General features: G+C 50.4%; 1 protein-coding gene across 1 annotated transcript in view; it reads right to left on the bottom strand.

Moving 5' to 3' along the window:
• Positions 1-8093: 8093 nt before the first annotated feature.
• The window catches only part of LOC112393983 (keratin, type II cuticular Hb2-like), a 34291-nt gene continuing 16168 nt past the window's right edge, over positions 8094-26216 (bottom strand). The window contains 10 exon segments of the mRNA XM_024736405.1: positions 8094-8302; positions 8305-8322; positions 8842-8873; positions 9090-9309; positions 10871-10999; positions 13232-13394; positions 13462-13557; positions 14191-14251; positions 20729-20732; positions 22483-22693. Coding sequence (XP_024592173.1) covers positions 8094-8302; positions 8305-8322; positions 8842-8873; positions 9090-9309; positions 10871-10999; positions 13232-13394; positions 13462-13557; positions 14191-14251; positions 20729-20732; positions 22483-22693 — 1143 coding nt within the window.

The following is a 26216-nucleotide window of genomic DNA, read 5'->3' as shown; positions in this document are numbered from 1 at the left end:
GCTTGACTAGATGCTCACTTGGGATTCTACTTGGAAGGGGATATGTGCTTTTCTCTGGAGCTATCCATCTCAGGTCTTTACTATTTTCTTCCATCCCAATCTCTATATCTTTGATTTCTTTTTCTTGTCTTACTGCATTAGCTAGGACTTCCAGTTTGATGTTGAAAAGCAGTGGTGAGAGGGGGCATCTTTGCCTTATTCCTGATTTTTGGTGGGAAATCTTCAAGTTTCTTACCATTAAGTACAATGTTAGCTGTAGTTTTTTTGTAGATATATATATTTTTTGTCAAGTTGAGGAATTTTTCCTCTGTTCCTAGTTTACTACTGTTTTATACAGACCCAGCTATCAGGTGTATGTCTAAAGGGAGAAGCAGAAAAATAATAATAACACAATACTTCTTGTGAAGGTTGCATGGGACCTCCAGGTTGCTAAAATCACTGGTCCATTCCCAGCTCTCATTTAACTTAGCAGGATTTGACATAGTTGATCATTCCCTTTTCCTTAAAACAATTTCTTCTTTTGGTTTCCAGATACCACATTCTCCTGATTTTCTATACATATTACTGACTGCTTCTTTTCAGTTTTCTCAACCAGTTTATCCTCATATCCCTGACCTCTACACACCACAGCATCATTGGGCTCAGCCCTTGTACCTGTTCATGTCTTTATCTATACTTGTTCCCTTCATGACAGCATACAGCCTCATGACTTAAGTACCATCTTTCCACTGATGACTGCCAAGGTGTATCTCTATCCCAGGCAGCATCCCTTCTGTGCCCCACATGTATATATATATATATATTTATGGTACGCGGGCCTCTCACTGTTGTGGCCTCTCCCGTTGTGGAGCACAGACTCCGGACGTGCAGGCCCAGCGGCCATGGCTCACGGGCCCAGCCGCTCCGCGGCATGCGGGATCCTCCCGGACCGGGGCACGAACCTGCGTCCCCTGCATCGGCAGGTGGACTCTCAACCACTGCGCCACCAGGGGAGCCCCCACATCTCTACTTGGATATCGATTAGTATCTCAACCTTCATCTATCCAAAGCTGTTCTCCCGATTGATTGTTCCTATGAAATATGTTCCACTTGCCAGGCTCACTATCCCTGTAGTGGCTCAGGCCAAAAATCTGGGAGTCATCCTTTATTCCTCAGCTCTTTCCATATCGCACATTCAATCCATTGGCAAGTTCTACCTGCAAAATATACCTGGACTCCTACTACTTCTCATCACCTCACTGCTACCATATTGGTCCAAGCCCATCACTCCTCACAGGGTCTATTGAAGTCTCCTTCCAGCTAGTCACCCTGCTTCCTCCTTTGCCCCCTCTGACTTTCCTCAACACCATAGTCAGTATGGTCCTTTAAAAGCATGTCAGATCATGCCATTTCTAAGCTCATATGCCTCTGGTGGTTTCCCATCCCACTCAGAGTAAATGCCATACAGGACTCTACATAGTCTGCTCTCCTCTTTCACTGACCTCACTTCCCTCTATCCGTCCTACTGCTCACCCTGCTCCAGCCACCCTGACCTCCTGTGTGTCCATCAGACAGGCAGGAAAACTCCTAATCAGAGGCTTTCCCATTTGCTGTTGTTGTTTTTTTTTTTTTTTTTTTTTTTTTTTTTTTTTTTTTTTTTTTTTTTTACTGCTGGGAACTCTTTTCCTGCAAATGGCTACATGGCCGGGTCCCTCAACTCTTCCAGTTCTTTGCTCATGGGTTGCCCCCTTTAAAGCCCCCTCCCCTGTGTACTCTCTATTCTCCCTCCCCGCTTCCTCTTCTCCTTAGCAGTGCTTACAGTCTGAGGTCCTTTCCTGCATGGATTTGCCTGTTTATCACCTGTCTTCCCAGGCTGGAATATAAGCTCCAGGAGGCAGGCACTGTTGTGTGTTATTTCCTCCTCTGTGTCTCCTGCTTAAGATAGCAGGGACGTGTGGGAGGCATGCTATATGGTTTTGTTGAATGAATGAAGACACCGCAAAGATTAAAAGCAGGAGGAAAAAGGGAGAAAGGACAGGGGGTGAAAGAAGAGGAATTTGGGCATTTGGCTTTGTAAGTATTTCAGGAAGAGGAGACTCTAGTCTCCAAAATGGACAGGAATGACCCTGAGGAGGATGGTGCAGAAGTCCAAGAGCTCAGAGAGGGTCAACCCAGTTTGCCCTCCAGCTCCAGCCTCTTGGGGTGTGAGCCTGGCTGCTTGGAGGAAAGGGCATCCCCCTCCACTGAGGCCAGGCAAGGGGATCCAGGTGACTGGGAAGGGGATGGGGGACGCCTGTGGAGGAGAAAAGGGGAGGGGAGCAGGAGGGATGGCATAGAGGACACCACTGAGTGTGCCAGGCTGAGAACAGAAGACTTGACACAGCCCTTGGAGTCAAATGGAACTGGGTTCAATCCCAATTTTGCCATCAGTCAGCAGTGTGACCTTGGGCAGTGGCATGGGAATGGCACGGTAGTGGCACACCCTGGATGCAGGCAGTCAGGGGTGCGTGTCTGTAGAGAACTTAAAAACAACAATACACCCAACTAAAAGTCTACTTGCCTTTTATTATCACTGTGCAACATTTGCCCTCCATGGTATACAAATGACCTGGGGAAATTGTTTAACCTCTCTAAGCCTCAGGTTCTTCATCTGTAAAATGGAATTATACCTACCGCACAGTATGTGCGAGTTACATGTGAAAATGTTTGGAGTGTATGCTGTGTGGAGCCTGGTGTGGTTATTGTCATCCATTTCTTTCCCCCCTCCGTCCCCCTCTTTTTCTCTCTGCCCCCTTCCCCTCTCTTTTGCACAATCCTCCTTTCACTGGTAAGCCGTCAGTTCTGTTCCCGTCCAGCACCCCACCTGCTTCCCACTCCAGTGGCTGTGGCATCATTACCCCACCAGCCATTCCCGGGGCTGTCCTGTGGTTCAGCTTCCTTCAACCTTAACAGCCCAGGCGGGGTGGCGGTAATTGAGACCAGTCACGCATAACCCCTTTTCTGAGATGGGCTGTTGCCATCAGCAGTTTATACTTCTGAGGCATTATTTCATCAGACAATGCAAAACACAGTCCTCAGCCATTTTTTAAAGGGTGGCAGGTGGGGAGAGGGGAGTTGTCCTGGAAACTCTGGGCTGGGGCTTTTGCTGCTCTGACAGTTTCTGCTTCCTGTTGAGAGTTGGTCTGGATGTAATCCTGAGATCTGCTGGCTGAGCTAGTGTAGACAGATTGCTGGCTCATCTGGATGCTAACTGCCTGGGGCGGAGGGGGAACTGCTGATGAGGGCTTGGCGGGGAGGAGGGGATGGGAGGGGAAGGGGCCATCCTGGTTGGCTGAGCAGAGCTTGCGAACCCTGGGTGCACAGTGGCTGCACTGTGTGCGTGTGTGTGTGTGTGTGTGTGTGTGTGTGTGTGTGTGCATGCCTGTGGGAGGGGAGGAGGACGGCAGGGAAATCCAGATGGTGAGAAGGCTTTGCTAAAGCCACCTTCTTCAGATGTTTCCGTTTTGCCTAGGGACAAGTTTGCACAGGAGAGAGGCACTCACTGGGAGGTGTTCACGCTGAGACCTGCCCTGGTGGGAAGGGAAGCTCAGGGGTCCCCCAGCAGAAGGAGGGGGGCGATGAGGAGAGAGCCCTCTGCCCTGTCAGACTAGTGATGCTTGGATAGAATCTAAACACCTCCCAGGAGAGTCAAAGCACCCCTCTTGCTTGAGCCCATCCCCACCCTTTCAGGCAGAATGACTTTTTTCAGGTTTAGCCCAAATTCTTCACTTGCCCACACAGTTATCACCTGTCAGGGTGAAATGTGACAGGTGACCTGCTCGCAGGGGTGCAGGTCGGTTTGCTTCAACAAACCTTTATTGGGTGTGATGTGAGCCCGACATCAAGATTAGGTGCTGGGATGCTTGCTGGGTGCAGCCCTCTTCCTTTTACCAGATTCAGTGATCCTGAGTACCCCTTCTCTGCCCCCAGTTCCATTTCTGCAGCCATTTCCCCCAATCTGAGCCCCAAGGGGAGAGAGGCGGTAGTGGGTCCACCTGGGGCCACTGATGGGACTCGGATGAGCAAGGGATCCTGGGGGACCCAGGGGAAGGGCAGAGGGCATCTGAGGGAGGGCACAGTGGAGCAAGGAAGGCTCTCCTAGGGAGAAGAGGGACAAGAAATGGAAGACATTCGGGGGAGACAGACACAAAAACAAGGGGCTTCATTCAGGGTCCTCCCAGCCCCAGGCCTCTTTGGGCTGTTCCCCACCTGTCCTCATGGGGGCGCTCTGGGAAGGGCTGGGATTTGGATTCCCGAGGCCGAGTGGAATGCAGGGAGGCTCTGGCTTCCAGCAGTCGGCTCTCCCTTCCTTCCGAGAGCAGGGCGGGGTCTGATCCTCCCTATAGGTGCAGGGTGGGTCCTGGGAGAAACTCAGATGTTTGCCCAGGTAAAGGAGGTGAACCGCCCAGGGAACCACCGGGAGGCACTTTTGTCCTGCCTGCCTAGAGTCACCTCCTCCCTGGAGAGAGGGGGAGAATGGGGGCACGGCTGCACAGCACTGAGGGGGATGCCTTGGTGGAGGCTCTAGAAGGGCGCGCCGGGACCTGTAGCTCATGTCCAGGACTGAGCTGGGGTGCCCTCACTACTGGGATGAGTCTGCCTAGTGGATGGTTCCAGACAAGTCTCCCTTCCCCTGGGGCCTGGGCCACTCTAGGATGGGAATTCCCAAAGGGATGGTCGCCAGGCTCAAGCACACCTCATTGTGAGGGTGGGGGAATCTTCTCTCCTTCTCCTCCTTTACTCCACTGGAGTGCCTCCTGGGCCTTGGGTAGTCATCTTTGGGACAGAGGTGGGTGGCCTGTTGTCATCTCTGTTTCTGCTGACTGCAGGCCAGGGCATTCCTGTAGTTTTCAGAGCTCTGAGTGCTTAACCAGCAAGGAGCTTAGCTGGCTCTAGGGCCAGTTCCAGAGTGACAGGGCTTCAAGTGGGAATGGAGGCCATGAGGCCCCCGTTGTCCCACCCCCTCCTTCCCTGGGTGTGGATGTGCATCCCTAAAGTCACCGGCCCTCACCGGTCTGGCACTGCACACTCTGGTTCACGGCTGCTGATCCCTCAGCCTGGAGCCCCTGCTGGGCTTCCTTGCTTTCCCTCAGTCCTGCTGGCCTTTGGGATCCAGCTTGCCTGCCCCCTCCTCTGGGGATCTTCCCAAGGCCTGTGACCAGGGTAGGACCCTCAGTTATGTCTTCCTTCGCAACAAGCCTGACATCTGTAATTTCCTGTTCCAGGTCTGTACCCTCAGGTAGGCTGTAAGCCCCAGGGGCATGGATTGGGGCCAGGGCCTCATTTTTTAAAAATAACTTTATTAAGATATAATTCACATATCATATAATTCGCTCATTGAAAATTACAATTCAGTGGTTTTAGTATATTCCCAGATAAGTGCAACCGTCACCCCAGTCCCTTTTAGAATGTTCTCATCGCCTCAAAAGAAACCTTTGGCTGTCCCCGCCACCCCATCTTCTCTTCCCTCCAGCCCACTAGGCAGCCACGGATCTGCTTTCTGTCTCTGTAGATTTCCTTAATCTGGAATTTCATATGAATGGAATCATAGAATATGTGGTCTCTGTGTCTGGCTTCTTTTATCTCCCTCATGTTTTCAAGGTTCATCCATGTTGGAGCATGTATTAGTACTTCACTCCTTTTTATGGCCAAATAATATTTCATTGTATGGAGAGACCAAATTTTGATTATCCCTTCATCCACTGATGGACATTTTGGTTGTTTCCACCTCTTGGCTGTTGTGAATAGCGATGCTATGAACATTCACGTACGAGTTTTTGTGTGGACATGTTTTCATTTCTCTTGGGTATCTACCTAGGAGTGGAATTGCTGGGTCACACGGTAACTCTATGTTTAACATTTTGAAGAACTGCCGGACTCTTTTCCAAAGTGGCTGCACCAGTTTATGGTCCCTACCATGGGCTCTAGGAACTGTGTCTACTGTCCCTACTGGTAGGTCAGCCCTGACTGGGGCTGCCTTGTTCACCACAGAGATACCAGCCCCTGGGTGGTCTGACCCATAACAGATGCTTGATAAATATTATATCGAGTGAATGAAAAAGCAAGTGGGTGGGTTCTTTTTAATATGCTGCCCATAAGTCAGTAACCCTTGTCTGTTCAGACCCTGTCCTTGTAATCCTCCCTGTGAGCTTCTCTCTGATCTCCTTGCTTGGCATAATCACAAGTTGCTTTTCCTTGTCGTTTCCATTCTCTCTGGCTGTCACTGCTTATGACTCCTCTGTGAGGCTGAGAGTCACTCTAGGGTTCCGAGCATGTTGTAGTCACCTCTGTATCACCAGCTTCTAATGCAGGGCTTGGCACAGAAGAGATGCCCTATGTGGGGCTGTGGGGGAAGAGGAGTTGCACCCCAGCGCTCAGGAGAGGGGAGCCACAAGGGGGCATCTGTAGTGGGGGGATTGTTACAGGGGATCAGTGAGGCAACAGGGAGGGTATCAGGGCCAGACAGAGGGTGGAACCGCTGCCACCAAGTCTCATTTCCTGGTCTTGGGGCTCCCGAGAGGGAGAGGAGGCTAGGAGGTGCCCCGCCCTAGCCAGTCTGCTGCCTATCTTCCCTGCTTTCCCCAGGCCTGCACCTGCCCTGCCTGGGGACCTGGCTGGGGAGGCAGAGCCCAGGCTTTGAGGCTGCCGAGTACAGACATGACAGACTTTCTCTAGGACGTATGCAGGGGACCATGTGGTGAGGAGGCCTGTGGGGAACAGGGCTGTGGTTTTTAACGTGGCAGGTGACTTGCAAACTATTGGGGTGTGATGTGCAGGTTTTAAGTGGAATTTGTATGGCTCCACACTCACTCCACAGGCCACTTGCCAATCATTCATACGTAGTTTTCCCTTTTGTATCATAACCTCTCTTTCCACTCCCAACCCCACACCCCGCACCAGCCCCCCGTGCCCCAAAGCTGCCCATCAGTCCCCCTTCAGCCTCATTGTCCTCCACAGAGCAGGGCCACTAATCCTGATTCCTGTAGGCTGGGACCAGTCAGTCGATTGGCAATAGACAAGCCCAGAGGCTCATGGCAGAGACGTGGATCCCTGGGTGGGCAGGGCTTCTACAGATGCAGCACAATTCGGGAGTAGGGGTTGTGCTCTGGGGAGGTGGGGTCGGCTCAGCACCTCCCCTCCCCTCGCAGCCCCTGAGTCAGGGCCTCCAAGGGTGCTGAGGTAGCCCCATACCACTGCAGCCAGGAAAGCACATTCATCTCAGACCCAAAGCAAGAGGAACTCAAGGGAGAGGGAGCAGGGCAGGGTTGGCTGCGTGCAGAGGGTAGAGGTGGGGCTGATTCCTTTGTGCCTTTGTTCAGTAAATACTCCATGTCCCCTTGCCTCTGTGCTAGGCACTTCTTAGCCGTCAGCTGCCCCTGTGAGCTCAGGAAAAAATGTATTTTTATAGCGCCAGTTCAACACACGTGAGCAGGTAAATCTACTGCCCAAAGACCACCTCTTGATTCTGTGTGCTAACTGAGAGGAACATGGGCAGGTCCCGAGCGAAGCTGAAATCCTGGCACTTGGCTTGGGAATTTGGAATGGGATTTGGGGGTATTTTCATATTTGTAATAGTGCGTGTATTAGGTGGGTGTTAAAAGGAGTTCACTTTTTAGGCGCATGACAGACCGAGGTAAGAGAGGAGGGGACTGTCCCGGGGTCGGGGGAGGCTGGCTTTGTGGGGAAAGTTCCATGGGGCGATCCACAAAGCAGAGCTGTGATGTGCCCATTTGGCCTCCTCATGGGGAAGAGAAGTGTTTGGGGGCCATTGCCATTCTCTTGGCCGCACTAGAGCCTGACTGTCAGTGGTCCAGATATACGGCGGATGCATTTTCGTTCTTTGCATCCCACCCCGACCCCAGGACCTAGCGCAGGGTCTGCACACAGCTAAGTGAAAGGTGACTCTTGAAGATACCTGAGGGGCGGCTCACGGAGAAAACCCAAGGGAAAACTCCGATCAGTATAGGAAGGTGGGATTTTGGAACAGCCTTGTCTTCAACCCTGGTGGCAGGGGGACAACATCCAGGCTGGGGGCTGGTGCCCCGTCCCCTGGGCTTCTAGCCTCTGGGGCTGTACTAACACTTGTGGCAGGAGGAGCCACCCCCAGCCCCTGGCTTCATGCTGAAGCTCCACCTGCTTCCACAGCCCAGTAGCCCCTGGGGCTCACAGGGGAGGTAGATTTCACTGGTACCCGTGATGCTGCAGCCCCCGCTGCTCTTGAGGACACTGGTGTCCCCTGGACAGTACATGGGTGTGCTGACCACACTTGGCTTGTAGAGGATGTGCCTTTGGAGCTGTTCACAGCTGCGGGAACAGGAAGGGATACTCAGGGCCCTGCCCTGAAACATCTCGGCCAGGCCAGGCCCCCACCTGCTGCAGCTCACTTCTAAGGACATTCCCATCCCAGCTACCAACTTCCATGTCTCTCACTCTGGCCACATAAAGTGCTTAGCAGTTCCCCACGTGTCTCTCCTCTTGCCCCAGAGCCCTATCTTCTGCTTCAGCCTCTCTGTTTCTATTTGTCTGAGCCTGCTTCAAATCCTCTTTCTCCAGAAAAGCATCCCCTTGTCTATATGGTTCCTTGCAGCTTCTGGGCCCTGAAGCACTGGGACCACGCTGCATGTCTGCCCCTCATTCTCACTCCCATAGACTTGGGTAGCTCTGAGGGAGAGCCTTTCCATCTTCCAGGAGCTCCAGGCAAACAGAACTCTCCCTTTGGAGTGGGGGAAGCACGCTGAGGCTTGGACAGGGGCCAGTGTGGTCTATTATGGGTCGATCAGCTCCCAAGACCCCAGAACCGCTGCGGAGGGCTCATCTACTCACACATCTTCACGGGCCCAACACCTTCATGCAGCCTGGGGGTGGGAGGCAAAGGAGACACAAGGGAACTGCATCAGAGGATGAGGCCAAGAAGCACGCGGCACCCCACCGCTTCTGCCTGCTCCGTGGACCCTGCCAACGAGGAGCGCCTGTGGTCTGCGTGCTGTTTTAGATTTTCCACGACTGCAATGGCAGCGACAGCAAACAGAGGGCAGGAGAACAGACATCCCTGGTGCCCATCCTTGACTGACCCGTGCTCCTCGCCCTCCAGCAGGTGCCTGTAGGTGGCGATCTCGATGTCCAGGCCCAGCTTGGAGTTCATCACCTCCTGGAACTCCTTGAGCAGGCAGGCCATGTCCTGCTTGGCCTTCTGCAGGGCCTCCTCCAGCCCAGCCAGCTTGCACTTGGCGTCGTTGAGGGCCGCCTCCCCCTGCTGCTCTGCCTCGGCTATGGCACCCTCCAGTTTGCAGCACTGGGAGGACAGGGCACAGAAAGGCATTACGGGGCGCCCTGGAGCCCTGGGCTGACTCTTAGAAGAACAGAGAACATGGTCGTTGTGAGACAATTAGAAACAACATATATTGGTCTCTTCCCCCAGTTTCTGGACAGAACGCCCCCAAACCTTGTAATTTCCTAAGTGATAATAAGCACACTAAGATCATCCTTTGTTCTAACATTTGGTCTCTGACTCTGGTTTCTGACACAGAGTCCCTAAACCCCTTAGAATTTCCTGGGTATTGGCAATGTCTTTTGTTTAATTAAGGTGACTCTAGGTAGGCTCCTGGATGGGAGCTGGTCACCAGAAAGACCAAGCCATGATTAGAAGCTGGGAATTTTCAGCCCACCCCGCAAATCTCCCGAGAGGGGAGAGAGGCTGGGAACGGAGGTAATAATTGATCATGCCTATGAGAGGAAGCCTCCATAAAATCCCAACGGTAGAGGATTCCGAGAGCTTCCAGGTTGGTGACCAGGCGGAGGTGTGGAGAGAATGGCACGCCTGGAGAGGGCATGGAAGCTCCACACCCCTCCCACATACCTTGCCTTATTCATCTCTTCCACCTGGGTGTTCATCCGTATCCCTTATCACATGCTTTTATAATAAAGCAGTAGATGTAAAGGAATCTATTTTCCTGAGTTCTGTGAGCGACTCCAGCAAATTAATTGAACCCAAGGAGGGGGGTCATGGAGACCTCCAATATATAGCCGATTGATCGGAAACACAACCTGGACTTGTGATTAGCATCTGAACTGGGGGCAGCCTTGTGGGACTTGGGGGGCAGTCCCTAACCTGTGGGATCTGATGCTATCTCCAGGTAGGTAGCGTCAGAAGTGCGTTAAGTTGTAGAACACCCTGCTGGTGTTGCAGAACTGGTTAGTATGGAAACACCCTTCCCCCATATCTGGTATCAGAAAGTGTTGTGAATGTGATGGTGGGAGGGTAAAGGAGGGACACAGGAGGAAGAGTGAGTTTTTCCTACAGTCATGGTTATGTGTCAGATTCAAATCTGCTGTGGGTTTCCTCCTAGGATTGTGACATCTGGTTCCTCTGGGGGATGGGGACCAGTTCTCCTGTCTATAACACCTCAAGGAGATCTGTGAGTTTCCTCTAGATAAGCCAAGCAATTTCTTTGTGACTAATAGATTTTAAGTGTCTGCCTGGTCTGCACTAGCCTAGGAGAAGAGAGTGAGTCTGAGTTTATGAACTCTGCGGGGTCACCTTGAATTTCAGGATCATAGAATTAGTCTTTGGTTGGAAGGGGCCTTGGAGAACATCTTTTCTATACGCCCATCTAGTGAAGCATCCCTGCTATTCCATCTTGATGCAGTAGGTTGCCTAGCCTCTGCTGGGGGCCTCAGTGTTTCCTGAGCCTCCTCATCCTGCTGTGGGTCAGCTCTTCTGTAGACAGGACTCGCTCCCTCTCGTGGGAAACAGCGCAAGTTTATTCCCTCCTCAACTGGGCCCCCAGGGAGGATGGACCCCCCCCCCCATCGTGACCAAGACCAGATGGCGGGTTATCCTGTGATGGCCTCATCTGGGCTTTGACATTCTCAATGTCTTGCTGCAACCACTGAATCAGCTTGTTTATTTCCAGAATCTCGTTCTTGCAGTTGTGGAGGTTGTCACAGTGGGTCTCGGCTGTCAGCCGCAGCTCCCCATACCACCACATAGGGAGGTCGGAACCTGGGCACCCACACTGTGGTCCCTCCCAGCCCCCTTTCCCACTGTCCCCCGTGTCTCCTCTCCTAACTTCCTGGGTCAGGTGCTTTAGGATTCTTATACTTGTTTTGTTCCCCATCCCCTATCCACTTCTGGTCCTTTTCTGGGCTATTCCTTATTCCTTTCTCATATTCCAGCCCTGAATCTTTAGGCTTATTAAATTCTCCTCTAAGCTCCAAACTCCCCGACTCTCTGTTTAGTGATTCTGTGTCTTGTCCTTTTCTCTCTGCCCTGGGATTTCCCTCCTTTTTTTCTCCATCCCTGCTCTGGACCTTGGAAAGAGATTCTGTGCTCAGCCTGGGGTACCTAACAGACCAAGGACTGAGGACACAGCACATCTGCCCCCACCAGGGTGAATATGTTTGTATATTCTCCTTCAAAACAATTGAAAACAAAATGCAATATTATTTCCTATCTTGGCTTAACACTTTTTTATTAAACTTTTGCTCATTGAATCTAATTTCTGAATAGTGTGTTATAGATTACATTAATAGATTAAAAAATTAGCCAACTTTGTATTTTCTGCATATAATGGATGGGAGCGTTTTGCATAGAAAATGCAAAACAAGATAAGCACAAGTCACTCTCTTTGGTTATTGTGAAAAAGCCTGTAGTTGCCCAATCAATACCCATTCTCCTCTTCTTCAAACAGAAGCCCAGATAAGAGAATATTTCTCAGCTTTCTCAACGAGGTGCACAGCCATTGCTGGGTAGGGCTTCTAGGAAAGCTGTTTAAAGTCAGAGATGATTCAATTGTCATGTTCCTTTTGCCCTCTCTTCTTCTGCCTGCTTGGAATGAACATGTGAGATTGGTGGTATCGCAGCCATCTTGGGACATGGGGCAACCATGAGGATTAAAGCACCATGCTAAGAATGACAGAATAGAAAGCTAGAAGGAGCCTGTGTTCCTGATGGTAACATAGAACCCCAGAGTCACCTGTGGGCAGTCTACTTCTTTACTTTCAAATTATTTGAGAAAAAAGTAAAAATCAAATTTGTTTCAACTGTCATTATTATTATTGATTTCTGATCCTCACGGCTAAATACAATTTTTAAATAATAGAGTTATCTTTCTGGTTCTAACTTAGGAGGATGGGAAACTGTGGTTATTTTTCCTGAGCTCACCTGACTGATGAATGGCCCAGGAGAGCAACTGGAGGAGGGGCCGGCAGGAGCAAAACCTGGCCGTGGGTGAGCCACAGACTGAGTCACAGGGAGCTGACGTCAGGCCAGGGTTTGACACCTTGATCACCATGGATCTCCAGAAAAAGGGTAGAGCATTGCTTGGGACACTCCCTGGAGATTGGTGCCCATTGCCTTCAGAAAAACGTCCAGAGGCCTCAGTGCAGCTCTGCAGATCTGCTGTGATCTGGCCCTGTGTCTCCAGCTGCATTTCTTTCATGGTGCTTCCTTTCATGCTTCACCTCAGCCAGACGTCCTTTCCCCCACGCTTATGGAAATCATACTTGGCCTTCGAGATCCAGACCACACCCCAGTGCCTCCGCCTTTCCAGACACAATTTGTTACTTCCATCATCATCCTATTCCCTTGGCCTGCAGCTTGACCTTAGCGGTCACTTCATGCTACCTCGTATCTCAGTTTGGCTGGTTACACGTTTCTCTCCCGTGGACTGTGATTTCCTTGAGGATGGGCATGCTGTGACTCTTAGTATCCTCATGGTTCCACACACCCCAGTAAGGCCCTCCTTCCCTGGCCACCCTGTTGCAAACCGTATTCACACCACACTCCCTACGCTTCACCCTGATTTATTTTCTCCGTAGCACGTGTCCATCTAACATACATCCACTGTACTTATTTGTCTTGCCTGTCCCGCCCCTGCCCCTGCCTCTGGAATGAAAGTGACACGAAGGCAGGGATTGTTTGTGCTGTTCCCTGCTGGACCTCCAGCACCTAGAACGGTGCTTGGCAGAGGATGGACGCTCAATAAATGAATGAATGAATGAGTGAGTGAATAATAATGGTGCCTTTCACAGATAGGGTGGGCAAGACTGAGATGATAATATTTGTTAAATCAAATTGCCCTCAGGGACACCAACTGCCCTCCCAGCAAGGCCCTAATTACCTAAGTCTGGGGCCACCTGAATCACGGTTTCTGCTCCACTGTTAGTAACCACCCCATGCCATTAGCCTCCTCCCCCGGCCCTGGTACCAGGCGGCCCTGGTACCAGGCATCCGCTTGCGCTTTGCCGCGGCTGGCGATTTTGTCGTACTGGGCTTCGATCTGGGAAACGATGCCGCCCGCCTGCAGCTCCTGGCTTTTGTCCACCTTCACAATGATGGAGGTCTCTGAGATCTGAGACTGCAGCAGGCTGATCTCCTGGGTGTGGGGACCCTGGGAGATTGGCCCCTGGCTGACCACCTGTGGGTAGCATGGCTGCAGGTACCTCCTCATATAAGCTTTTCAGGAAGTCGATCTCCTGGACTAGAACCTCCACATTGGTCTCCAGGTCAGCCTTTATCAGGAAGGCTGTGTCCATATCCTGCGGCCAGAGAAGTGACAGTCGTAACCTGGGGCCACCCCTCTGCCAGCTGGGCCACCAGGCAAGGTGGTGGCAGGTGGCGGGTGTGGGACCCACCTTTCCTCACATAGGCCTATGGGGAAGGGAAGGGGTGACAAAGCCAAGGATGGAGTGAGGGGTCCCCAGCCCCAGGACCCCATGCCTGGGCCTGGCATTCTGATGGGGAAGCATCTGAAGACAATGGGGTTAAAGGAGCCTTGAATGCATTCCTCAGAGCTCCCTATGGACCCCAGGCCAGAAAATACATCGCTATCTACGTGAGGGATCAACGAGATGATTTTCACCTCTGGGAGTTTGAGTCAGAGTCTTTGTTTTGGCTTTGATTTGGCGTTTGCAACATCTCCAGCTTCTTGGGCAGGTGTAAATACAACCCTTAACATGAGTTGGGAGGTGGAGGCCAGGTCAGTCCCTGTCCTTCTGCAAGGGGCAGGGGAGGCTGACCTTCCTCTCTCCCAGGGTCAGTGGGGCTGGCACCAGGGTCTGTGGGGTGGGCGCGCTGCAGGCACATTTGGACATGGTCCAGGGGCTGAGTGTCCCCAGGCCCAGTGGGCCAGCTCAGGGGGCCTTCTCCCTCCCTGGGCCATCCTCCCTCACCTTCTTCAAGGCAACAGACTCATTCTCAGCAGAGGGCTGCAGGGGGAGCTCCTCTTCATATCTGGCGGAATGGGCAGGGGAAAATGTTTTAGTTGGGCTTGTGGGGTTTGGAAGGGAGTTGGTATCGGGCCTGAGGGTAGGAGCCTCTGGGGGCAAATCCGTGTCTCGCCGACTGAATGCCCTAGGGAGGCACCAGGTCCAGCCCCATCTCTGGACACGTCTGGCTCCTCCATCCACTCAACACAGTTGACTTTTATCATTGCCTCTCATTAGCAAGTTTACCTTCCATGCACTTTGCAAGTTTACCTTCCATGCCACTGCCCAGTAGCCTGTTCCTGTGTCAAATCATTCTCTGGGAAGTCCTTCTTGAAGCTACCTTTATTTTATCTTGCTGCTGAGGAAGCTTACGTCATCTAGTCGTTCCCTCTGGGAGGGCAGTGAAGAGTTGGCTTCCTGTTGCTGGCACAGCTGTCTTTTCTGAGTTGTTCTGAGAGTTGGCTGTAGTCACTGAAATCCCAGCTGACCCCGAGCCCCTCCTCACCAAGAGAGTTCTGAGCCTGGCCTCTGCCTGCAGCTCACTTGCAGAGGTAGCAATTACTCACTTTACCAGATCCTCAGAGACAGCCCGCCTATTTCCTCTAGGCTCCAAGGGAGCTCCTCACCCACTCACTGCCCCCGAAGGCAACGGAATCAGGGTCAGGGATTTAGTCTGGCCGAATGACTCACTTTGATGAGTGACATTGATGCATTTAAAGCTTCCCCATGCTTCCTAATGCCTGTCCTTCCGTTTTCCAGCATAACTCTGGCGCTGCACAGGCTCAGGACACTGAGCCTGCCGCCTGGGTTTCAACCCCAGCTCTGTCCTGTGCTAGTCATGTGACTTCGGGTAAGTGACTGGGCCTCTCTGGGCCTCAGTTTCATCATCTGTAGAATGAGGATAACACTGGTCCTGCCTCACAGAGCTGCTGTGTTACAAATATCACACTAGTTAACGTCTGCAAAGCACCATGCCTATGCCTGGCACAGGGTACTGTGTGTTTGCTATTATTGTTAAAATACCATCTGGTCTCATCCTTCTCCTATTGCCCCACTTTTAAAATCAAAAGTCCTGGGCTTCCCTGGTGGCACAGTGGTTGAGAGTCCGCCTGCCGATGCAGGGGACACGGGTTCGCGCCCCGGTCCGGGAGGATTCCACATGCTGCGGAGCAGCTGGGCCCGTGAGCCATGGCCACTGATCCTGCGCGTCGGGAGCCTGTGCTCCGCAACGGGAGAGGCCACAACAGTGAGAGGCCCGTGTACCGCAAAAAAAAAAAAAAAAAGAGTCATGTATCCCAATGTTCACTGCAGCTCTATTTACAATGGCCAGAACATGGAAGGAAACTAAGTGTCCATCGACAGATGAATGGATAAAGAAGATGTGGCACGTATATGTAATGGAATATTACTCAGCCATAAAAAGAAATGAAATTGAGTTATTTGTAGTGAGGTGGATAGACCTAGAGTCTGTCATACAGAGTGAAGTAAGTCAGAAAGAGAAAACAAATACCATATGCTAACACATATATATGGAATCTTAAAAAAAAAATGTTTCTGACAAACCTAGGGGCAGGACAGGAATAAAGACGCAGACGTAGAGAATGGACTTGAGGACAAGGAGGGGGGAAGGGTAAGCTGGAACGAAATGAGAGAGTAGCAATGACATATATACACTACCAAATGTAAAATAGATAGCTAGTGGGAAGCAGCTGCATTTCACAGGGAGATCAGCTCAGTGGTTTGTGACCACTTAGAGGGGTGGGATAGGGAGGCTGGGAGGGAAACGCAAGAGGGATGGGATATGGGGATATATGTGTACATATAGCTGATTCACTTTTTTGTACAGCAGAAACTAACACAACATTGTAAAGCATTTATACTCTAATAAAGATGTTAAAAAAAAAAAGAAAGGTGTGGAATTTGGGGAGGTGGGAGGTGCAGCCAGTGGCTTTTCCAAACCCATGCAGAAGGATTACATCAAACCTCCCATTGCCCCCTCTGTGGCCCCTCTCTCACTTGCAAAGAGGTAAGAATGGTGACTTTAAAGACCCTCCTAATACAGCTCTTTTTAATGAACTCAGAACCTCAAACCTTCTCAAAATGAACCCCCTATAGGTGGGATCCCCTCCAATGCCCCATGTATCCCTGCCACCCTCCAGCATGCCCACCAGCTCCCCAGACCCCAGCCACATACACTCCAAACGATACAAGAGGATGTCATACTCACAGGTATTAACCGGAGAAACACCCTCTCCACTCAGCCTGATTGGGGGGGAGGGGAGAGAAGGAAGGTTACTGTGGTGTCCAACAGCTTGCAGCCATTTGAAGCAACGTTTTTGCAATTGTTTTAAATGTATTTAGAAAAACCTGAATTATTTTTTATTGCAGAAGTAATGGAGGTTGAAATTATTTAAATACTAGTAGTAGTAAAAATAATAATCTAATGAATGAAATAATGAAGAGTTTGCGGTTCATAGGAGTCAAACCTGTAATCTCAGAAACACATTTTTTGGTGTAAATGAGGTAGACACCTTAAGAAAATTAAAGCTAATCATATGCTACTGTCAGCTGGAAAGGTAGGGCTGTCATAGAACAAGAAGAGCTCTCTTTCAATAATGGACTATTGTCAGGCACTGAGGTTATTACAGGTGTGGAGAGGAGTCTGAGTCATAAGTATAACGAGAACAATAAGAAGTCTATCATTGCTGTAGCAAGTAGAGTAGTTTTGCTTTAGCATCTTGAGGACAGAAGTGGCATTCATTATAAACACAGACAGAACATTAAAAAGGGCTACCTACCTACTACCTACATTATGCCACTTAATTCTCTCAACAACCCCATTAAGTAGGTTTTATTATCTCAGTTTTACAGATGACGAAATTGAAGATCAGAGAGGTTAATTAACTTGCCCATGATCACAAAGCTGGATTTGAGGTCAGATCCATTTGACTCCAAAGCTCATATCTTTGGCCGTTAAACTGAAAGACAGCTAACATTTATTGACCATTTGCTGTGTCCCATGCATTGTTCTAAGAGCTTCATATATAGTCCCTCAGGGTAGGAGTCCTGTAAGAGTGGCAGAATGACCCGGAAGAAATGAGTGTGTGGGGAGCTCTGGGCCCTGCCAGAATGTACCTGCATCTTGACGTTGTCGATCTCGGCTCTCAGCCTCTGGATCATCCGGTCCATCTCAGAGATCTCTCGTTTGGTGTTGCGGAGATCATCGCCGGGCCGGCATGCCATGACCTGCAGCTCCTCATACTGATGCTACCAGAGTAGAGTCAGTCAGTCCATCAAACACTGGCAAGGGCACTGCCTGTGCACCCAGCCTGGCCCAGGGGTGCCCTGAGCGGGCCCATCCATTCACTGATCATTCGCACATTCCCTCGCTTGTTTCTCGAGCACGTCTACTCGCCAGGTGTGTCCCGGGCTCTGGAAATATCATGAAGAGCATAATCAGAGCCCTGCCTACAGTTTTCTGGCAACAATCAAACCAGCATATTATCGACTTTATGGTTCCAAACTGAGATGAGCCCCTTAGGAATTGAACAGTGGCTTATGGGGGTGTGATAAAGGAATCTGACCTAGATATGGAAGTGGCTGGGGGGATGGGCAGGGAAGTCCTTCAAGAGATGGAGATACTTGAGCCGGGCGCTGAAGGCTGGGAAGGATTGACTTAAGTGACCGGCTTGGGGGAGAATATTCCAGACCGGGAAACAGCCTGTGTGTGAACACCCTGGGATAGGAAAGCGCGTGCAGAGCTCTAGGAGTAACAGGTGACTTGGCATTGTCCTTGGGGGGGTGGTTCTTGGTCACGGGGCATACGTCCAGACCAACTGTGACGATGAATTTTGGTGGCCCTCCTGACACAGGTGTTGGGGAAACAGGGAGGAGATGCAGGGGTTATGGTGTTGGCCGGTGCCCAGACTGTAGAGTACCCCGTTCTGAAGACTTTGTAACAGAATCCTCCATCTCAGGTGGCTCTCTGTCTAATAGTGCGTATCCAGGACGCACTCATTTAGGAGAAATAAATGCACCCTATGTCCTCCAGCAGCCTGAAGAAAACCCACGCCCTTGCCCAACAGAAGAAGAACCCCTGCCTGAGTGAAGATCTGTCCAGTTTTGAAAGTGCTGAATAGTTCACCTGCTTCACACACAGTTAAAGGGAACAACAGCCTTGCCAGCAAAGGGAATCATTCGCTATACATTTCAACCATCCCACCTGGAGTTAAGTGCATCCCACCTCCACTTACCACCAAGGGGCTGCCTCGTCCTTGCACCCTTGGCACCTGACACCCTGCTTCCTTTCTACCACGCTGCAGTGGTAGGGACTAAGTCCATGCCCAGATCAGGGCAAGGGATGGGAGCCAGTTTGTAGGTGAGCAGCTGCCCCAGAAAAGCACCTGCATTTGGCAGAGAACTGATCTCATGGGTTGGACCATCCACGCTACTACACCCCTCCAAAGCCAAACCTTCTGGCCATCTGCGTCTTTGGATAGTAGCTCTCTGTGGTTATTCCAACCTCCCTCTTCCCAGTACAAACTCTTTTGTTCAGCAGTGTTCATTTCTGCCTTGCAGCCCCACGGGACTGCTTGCTCAGCCTTGAACCCCTCCCTGCTCCTTGGCAATCTTTTCCTCTCATTGCTTCCAACACAGACTGAAAACCCACCCTTCTTGGAAGTGTTTTATTGGTGCTTTTTCCTTTCTGTGACTGTTCATTCACTTCATGGCCTCCCAGACCTTGGATTCCTTTTGTAGTTCATTCATTTACAACTTTGTAACCCTGCTTGTCATATAGTAGGAGCTCCGTAAATAAACAAGCCCTTTAGAAATAGTTTTGTGACCGTTTCTTGGTTGTTTGAGTCTCATCCAACCCCCAACCAGTTGTAAGTGGTGTGGGGACTGTGGCTGTCCTTTTGAGCACCCAGCATTTCTTGACCACGTATCAGTGTGCGTGTGTATTAGGGTTTCCGCATGCATTTCAAGCTTAGTTTTCATAGTTTTCAACTTGGCTCCTGCCAAGTTGAAAGAAACAGGAATGCTCACATGATTCCTGAGGCTTGTGGCTAGTAGTTAAACAATGATTTGGGGCTTCAGAGAACACTAGCCCTGGAGCCTATCATGGAGGTGCCCACGCTCACCTTGGTCTGGTACCAGGACACAGCATCAGCCCGGCTGCGGTTGGCGATGTCCTCGTGCTGGGCTTTGACCTCGGCGATGATGCCATCCAGGTCCAGGCTGCAGTGGTTGTCCATGGACAGGACCACCGATGTGTCGCTGACCCGGGTCTGCACTGGGACAGTTCCTGCAGAGCCAGTTAACTCAGCATCACTACAGCAAAAAAAGAAGGGGTCTCGAAATCATGCAGTTGACCTCCCATCTAAGTCAGGAATCCTTTGGTAACCCCGGCAGGGATTTCCCAGCTCTTCTTATGCCAGGCATTTGATGGAGGGGGAGGTCCCATGTCAACCCCTGAGGAGTTTCTGGGTCACAGATCAGTGTGATAGGAGTGTGTCCCAGCATCCCTTCTCAGGGCTTCCTTCTGTGTATTTTCCCTGAGTATGAAGGATGAGTAAGTGTTCTCTGAATCCAAATTATATCAGGTTGAATACGACTTATGTGATTCATATGCCAACATTAAAGGTTTCTTCGGGATTGGGTGATTTTTAGGACCCTGCTCCCCTCCCCCTGCACAGTGTGAATTCATCACTCTCTACCCCTCCCTCCCCTTCCACAGACCCAGGTCTCTGCCATCAGAGTGGCAGTGCCCAGAAAGAGGCATCTTTAGGGGTCAAGAAACACCCTGACCAAAGGGCTGAGGGGCAGCTTGCCTTATGAACTTTCTGGGATGGGGAAGGGAGAGGTGGGTCTTAATTCCTTGGGAATGTTACCCAACAACATGGGATTTTAGGAATCAGCACTCCCTCCTTGCTAGGCCATGGGGTTGGGGGCAGAAGCCTCAGAGGTGGGATGGGGTTGAATGTGGCAGGATTTCAAGCAGTTCTTCCCAATACCCATGACCTCCTAAGCCCTCCATCCCGGGTAGAGGCACTATATGGATAACACCCTGCCACATCCTTTTCTTTTCAGGGTCCAGACATAGGAGGGACAAACACATTTGCAGGCTCTTACTGCCTCAAAGAGCGCCAGGAGGAAATTGGTCCCTTTGGTCAGAGAGTTGACCTTGGCCTCCAGGTCCACCTTGTTCATGTAGGGGGCATCCAAGTCCTGGAAAGACAGCACGGAATGCTCCTCTGAGACCCTGGCACCAGGCAGCAGGTCCAAAAGAAGCTGGGCAGACTGTTCCTCCATGGCCCTTACAGTTTGGATTTTAGCAAACTCTGTATCTGGGGTTTGGGGTTGGGGGTGGGTGATTGCTGGGAACTGCAGGCTCGAATCTCCTGGGCTAACCGAAACCCAAGCAGGGTCATTGGGGCCATAAATACAGAGGAAGGATTTTGGCAGGTTTGAGCTATCCAGATATTCTCAAGTTTGAAGTCACTTTTCTTGGGCGGCCCAAGTGTCCATCACCCCACACTCCAGGATTCGGTTTTGAATTTTCTCCTTTGAGAGACATTCCCAACCACTTTCTTCAGAGCCACAAACTCATTTTCAGCAGCCGTGCACTTGTTAACTTCATCCTTGTCCCCGTAAGCACAGGGGAGAGAGAGCGTGCTTGTGAGTAAGGGTTATTCTTTGTTTCCATGTCCTGGCTGTCGTAAATAGAGCTGCAATGAACATTTTGGTACATGACTCCTTTTGAATTATGGTTTTCTCAGGTTTTATGCCCAGTAGTGGGGTTGCTGGGTCGTCTGGTAATTCTATTTTTAGTTTTTTAAGGAACCTCCATACTGTTCTCCATAGTGGCTGTATCAATTTGCATTCCCACCAACAGTGCAAGGGTGTTCCCTTTTCTCCACACCCTCTCCAGCATTTATGAGTAAGGGTTTGATTGAACTCTTCCCAGACCGAGGAGGGCTGTACTGGTGCAGCAAGAGCTAAGAAACCTTAAGTTCTTCCCCACTCTTCCGCTGACCTGTGTGTGACTTTGGGTAATTCACTTAACCTCTATTTCTCCCCCTGTGAAAGGGGAATAATTTCTTCTGCCAGAGTTTCTTTTTCCCTTTTTTCTTTTGTAAGACTAGAAGGTGAGTGTGCAACTGATAGGAATAGAAATACATATTTATGCAACTCCATCCTCTTAGAGATGCGCAATTCCAATCTTTAAAAAATTTTGCTGGGCTTCCCCGGTGGCGCAGTGGTTGAGAGCCTGCCTGCCAATGCAGGGGACACGGGTTCGAGCCCTGGTCCAGGAAGATCCCACATGCCGCGGAGCAACTAGGCCCGTGAGCCACAACTACTGAGCCTGCGTGTCTGGAGCCTGTGCTCCGCAACAAGGCTGCGACAGTGAGAGGACCACGCACCGCGATGAAGTGTGGCCCCCACTCGCCACAACTAGAGAAAGCCCTCACACAGAAACGAAGACCCAACACAGCCAAAAAAAAAAAAAAAAATAAAAACCCCCCCCAAAAAAACAAAAACACACAAAAAAAAAAAAAAAAAAAAAAAAAAAAAAAAAAAAAGGCAGATGCTTGCTTTAGAAAAAAAAAAATTTTTTTTTTTGCTCCCTCAAGTGCCTGCTGGAACTGTGGGGTAAACTTTGTTCAGGACACTGTTCCAGTCGATTTTGATATATTTTCACTGAACCTCAGGGCAGTCATTTAAGTAGTGTGCTTTTAGTGAGTAGGTGTGGCTCTAACTCAGAAACCAAGGGTGAGCCAGCTAAGGGATTGGCGAGGACCATCCTTTCTGTTAGATACCTCACCTACTGTAGCCTGGGTGATGGCAAGTCAAAATTGCCTCCCCTGAGGAGGATCAGATTGACTGGTTTATACTTTAGTGTGCATCTTGGAAATGCAGGTGTCTCAATAACAGAGCCCATGTCCAGCAGAGTTAAATAATAAGCTGATTATAAAATAATATATTGTTTCCAGAGTCGGAACCTTTTGTGAGATGACACAGATGTCCCTTTGCAGTCATGGAGACAGACAGAGTAGGCTTCTTGTTAATAGTGATACATGAGATGAGGGTCCCTTGGTTACCCCATACTTTGCTGTCTTCTTCTCATGAGATAATGACTGCAAGTCCAAACCTCCCTGACACGGGCATCTGCTCCTTCGCACCCCTCTGGTCCTCATAAAGAGGAGTTCTGGGATGACTGCATGTGATCAGAAGGGTCTCCCACTCTCACCTGACTTTTGAGATATTCCACGACATCCTGCATGGTTCTCAGCTCAGCACCCAGCCTGCCCCTCTTGGTGGTGACGCTGTCCAACTGCCACTGGAGGTCGTTGATGTAGGTGTTGAAGATGGGCTCCAGGCTCTGCCTCACGGTCTTGGTGCCCTGCTCCTGCAGCAGGCTGCATTTGGTCTCCAGGACCTCGTTCTGCTGCTCCAGGAACCACATCTGGATGGGGGAAGAAGAGAGCGAAGTCTGGAGAAACTGGGGAGGCAGAGCCAGACACCCCAATTAATACGGGAGAGAGGAAAAGTATGCCCATCTGCCAGTGATATAACTGACAACTCCACGTCAAAATGGAAAAGCCCATCAAGCCACCCCGATGTTCTCTGGGGCTCCACAGAGCTAGTGCAGTGGGCCTTGGAGGCTTTGATGGGGAGCCTCCATTCCTGGGGTAAGTGTCTCTACAACACCTGCTCTGGGTTAAGTTAGTTTGCCCACGGAATTTAACAGCTTCACCCTTCCCTCTGTGTTGACTGAACCAGCTGGCATGGCTCCCAAGGAGGATGAGGGGAAATTCCCACAGGTCCTGCGGGGCCCCACCTGCAAATACCTCTGCCCCTGGGAGATGCTTGCCGAGCGGATGCGCTTTTCCACAGGGAGGTCGCTGGGTGACTGCTGCGCTCTGGCCGGGGCCTCTCCAAAACTTCCTGCCAACCCAACCGCATGGACAAGATGCAGCCCCCAGCTCACCTTGTCACTGAAAGAGGCAAACTTGTCATTGAGGGTCTGAATCTGCTCCCGCTCTTCTTTCCGTACCCGCTGGATGGTGGGGTCAATTTGCAGGTTGAGGGGAGTCAGGAGACTGGTTGATGGTGACCTCTTGGATGCCTCCAGGGGGACAGACGGAGAAGCCGGGGCCCCCATAGCCCTCTCCAGTTCTGCCCCCATAGCCGAACCCACCACTGACCTCAATCTCTCTGCTCGCCCTGCCATCAAAGCCACTTCGGAAGCTGCTGCTGCACCCACTGATGGAGACCCGCTTGGTCCCCCCCAGGTTGTAGAGGCTGAGGCTTCCACAGTTGGTCCCAACACCGCTGATCCTTCTCATCCCTCCACTGCCCACCCCGGGGAGTGGGCCACAGAGACGGAGCTGAAGCGAGAGCGGCTGGTGGCTAGGGTGGTGGCTGAGGCCATGCTGAAGCCCCTGCGGCTGCCTGTCTGGAAGGTGAGAGTGGACTGCCTGGATATGGTGGCTGGGAGAGGCTGGCGAGGAGAGCTCCTGATGTGGGTATGTGTGGAGGGGGATGGAGGAGACAGGGCAGCTGGGACTCCCTGCCCCCTAGGCTTTTATGGGCCTCTGGGAGGGGCGGGGTGTGCTCAGGCAGGCCTCTGATGGCATCTCCTTGGCATCCACCAACCTTGAGCCCACACTCAGCTCCCCTCTGGAAACAGTGTAAAAGCCACTGGTTGGTTCCCTGACATCCCTCCCGCATGTGGAAACTCCTTTCTAGTCGCAACTTGATCAGCAGATGAATGAGAAGCATGTAAATAGCTTTCAGTCACGTCCTAATCATGCATCTTATAATGGACTCATTAAACACTGCCTCATTTCTAAACCGCTCTCTTAGGCCTGGGACCAACTCTCTCTTGTCCAAACATCTTGTGTCGACCCCAGTGACTGCGGTTCACTGTTTCCTGTTCCTTCCTATCCCTTAGGTGTGCATCTTATTCCTGAGCACTTTCTGGGCAATTATCCCCCCTCCCGACCCCGTCCCCAGCTCAAGCAGTCCCTCCAGATCTTGAAAATCCTGCTCTACACTCACCTTTATCAGGAATCCAGCCATTTTGATTGCCCCTTTATTTTACTCTGAAGCTGCCATCTCTATTGCATGGGTCACACACGACATTCTGGGGCGTCAGTGTGTGCGTCCGTGCACGCACGTATGTCCCGTCCATTCCTGTATAACGTGACCCTCAAGGCCAGGTCTTCTGCCTGCGTGGAGAGCAGTTGAGAGAGTGGGAAGATGGGTTTGAATTCCGGCCCTGCCGCTTCCTAGTGGTGAGACATGGGGCCAGTCATGAAACTTCTCTGGGCCTCGGTGTGGGTGTCTGTAAAGTGGGGTTTGTGATGATTATTCATGGCAAAACAGCTTTTGCAACACTGAGGACGTGTAAATGGTGAGCCAATGTTTGTTGTGTCTTCTTTCCTGATATAATCATGCATGTGTGAAGGAAGTGCCATCAAGGCGTCTGTCCTGAGCAAGTCCTGTGGGGATTCGAGAGAAGCACAACACACATTCTTGTTCTTTAATAACAGGCTTGTGGTCCTGTTGGGAAGACAAAATGAAAGCACACTGAGTAACTTATGAAAAGGTGGTACGCAGTAAAACACCACCTCTTGGCTCTGTTTCAGGTCGCCTTATTCCAGAAGTCTCCCTGACTGGCCACTTTTCCTATTGATGGCCAAGAATCCTGACCCTTTAATCTTTCATCAAAAAGCCTCAGTGGCTACACTGAGTAGAGGACTTGCTTTTTGTTTTGGGGGTTTTTTTCCCTGTTAGTCTTAAAAATCTTTTTTTAAATATTTTATACAATTTTAAAAGGTTACTTTCCATTTACAGTTATTACAAAATATTGGCTATATTCTTCATGTTGTAAAATACATCCTTGTGGCCTATCTTACACTCAATAATAGTTTGGACCTCCCACTCCCCTACCCCTATATTGACCCTCCTCACTGGTAACCACTAGTTTTTGTTCTCTATAACTGTGAGTCTGCTTCTTCTTTTGTTATAGTCACTAGTTTGTTGTATTTTTTAGATTCCATGTATAAGTGATTTCATACAGTATTTGTCTTTCTCTCTCTGACTTATTTCACTCAGCATAATGCCCTCCAAGTCTATCCGTGTTGCTGCAAATGGCAAAATTTCAGTCTTTTTATGGCTGAGTAGTATTCCAGTGTATATATATACCACATCTTCTTTATCCATTCATCTGTTGATGGACACTCAGGTTGCTCCCATATCTTGGCAATTGTAAATAATGCTGCAATGAACATAAACACATGGAGGTTAAACAATATGCTACTAAGCGATCAATGGATCATGGAAAAAATTAAAGAGGAAATCAAAAATTACTTAGAGACATGGGACTTCCCTGGTGGTGCAGTGGTTAAGAATCCGCCTGCCAATGCAGGGGACACGGGTTTGAGCCCTGGTCCAGGAAGATCCCACATGCCACGGAGCAACTAAGCCCGTGCACCACAACTACTGAGCCTGAGCTCTAGAGCCCGGGAGCCACAACTCCTGAGCCTGTGTGCCACAACTACTGAAACTGGCACACCTAGAGCCCATGCTCCACACCAACAGAAGCCACTGCGATGAGAAGTCTGTACACCGCAAGGAAGAGTAGCTCCCGCTCGCTGCAACTAGAGAAAGCCCACACGCAGCACCGAAGACCCAATGCAGCCAAAAATTAAAAATAAATTTATATTTAAAATATACCTAAAGACAAATGAAAATGAAAACATGATGATCCAAAACCTATGAGACGCAGTAAAAGCGGTTCTCTTTTCTTTTTTTTTGATTCTTTAAAAATCAAAGTATAGTTGATTTACAATATTTCAGATATACAGTGAAGTGATTCAGTTTTAAGCAAAAGCCGTTCTAAGAGGGAAGTTTATAGTGATCCCTGTTGGTCTTGTTGACTGTGTCCTCCAGCCCCTATCCATCGAAATTGATAAGGAGTC

This window comes from Neophocaena asiaeorientalis, unplaced genomic scaffold, assembly GCF_003031525.2.
Source record: "Neophocaena asiaeorientalis asiaeorientalis breed wild unplaced genomic scaffold, Neophocaena_asiaeorientalis_V1.1 scaffold134, whole genome shotgun sequence".
NCBI classification, from domain to species: domain Eukaryota; kingdom Metazoa; phylum Chordata; class Mammalia; order Artiodactyla; family Phocoenidae; genus Neophocaena; species Neophocaena asiaeorientalis.
Note: the sequence above shows the minus strand (reverse complement) of the source record. Positions and strands in the feature narration are given on the sequence as shown.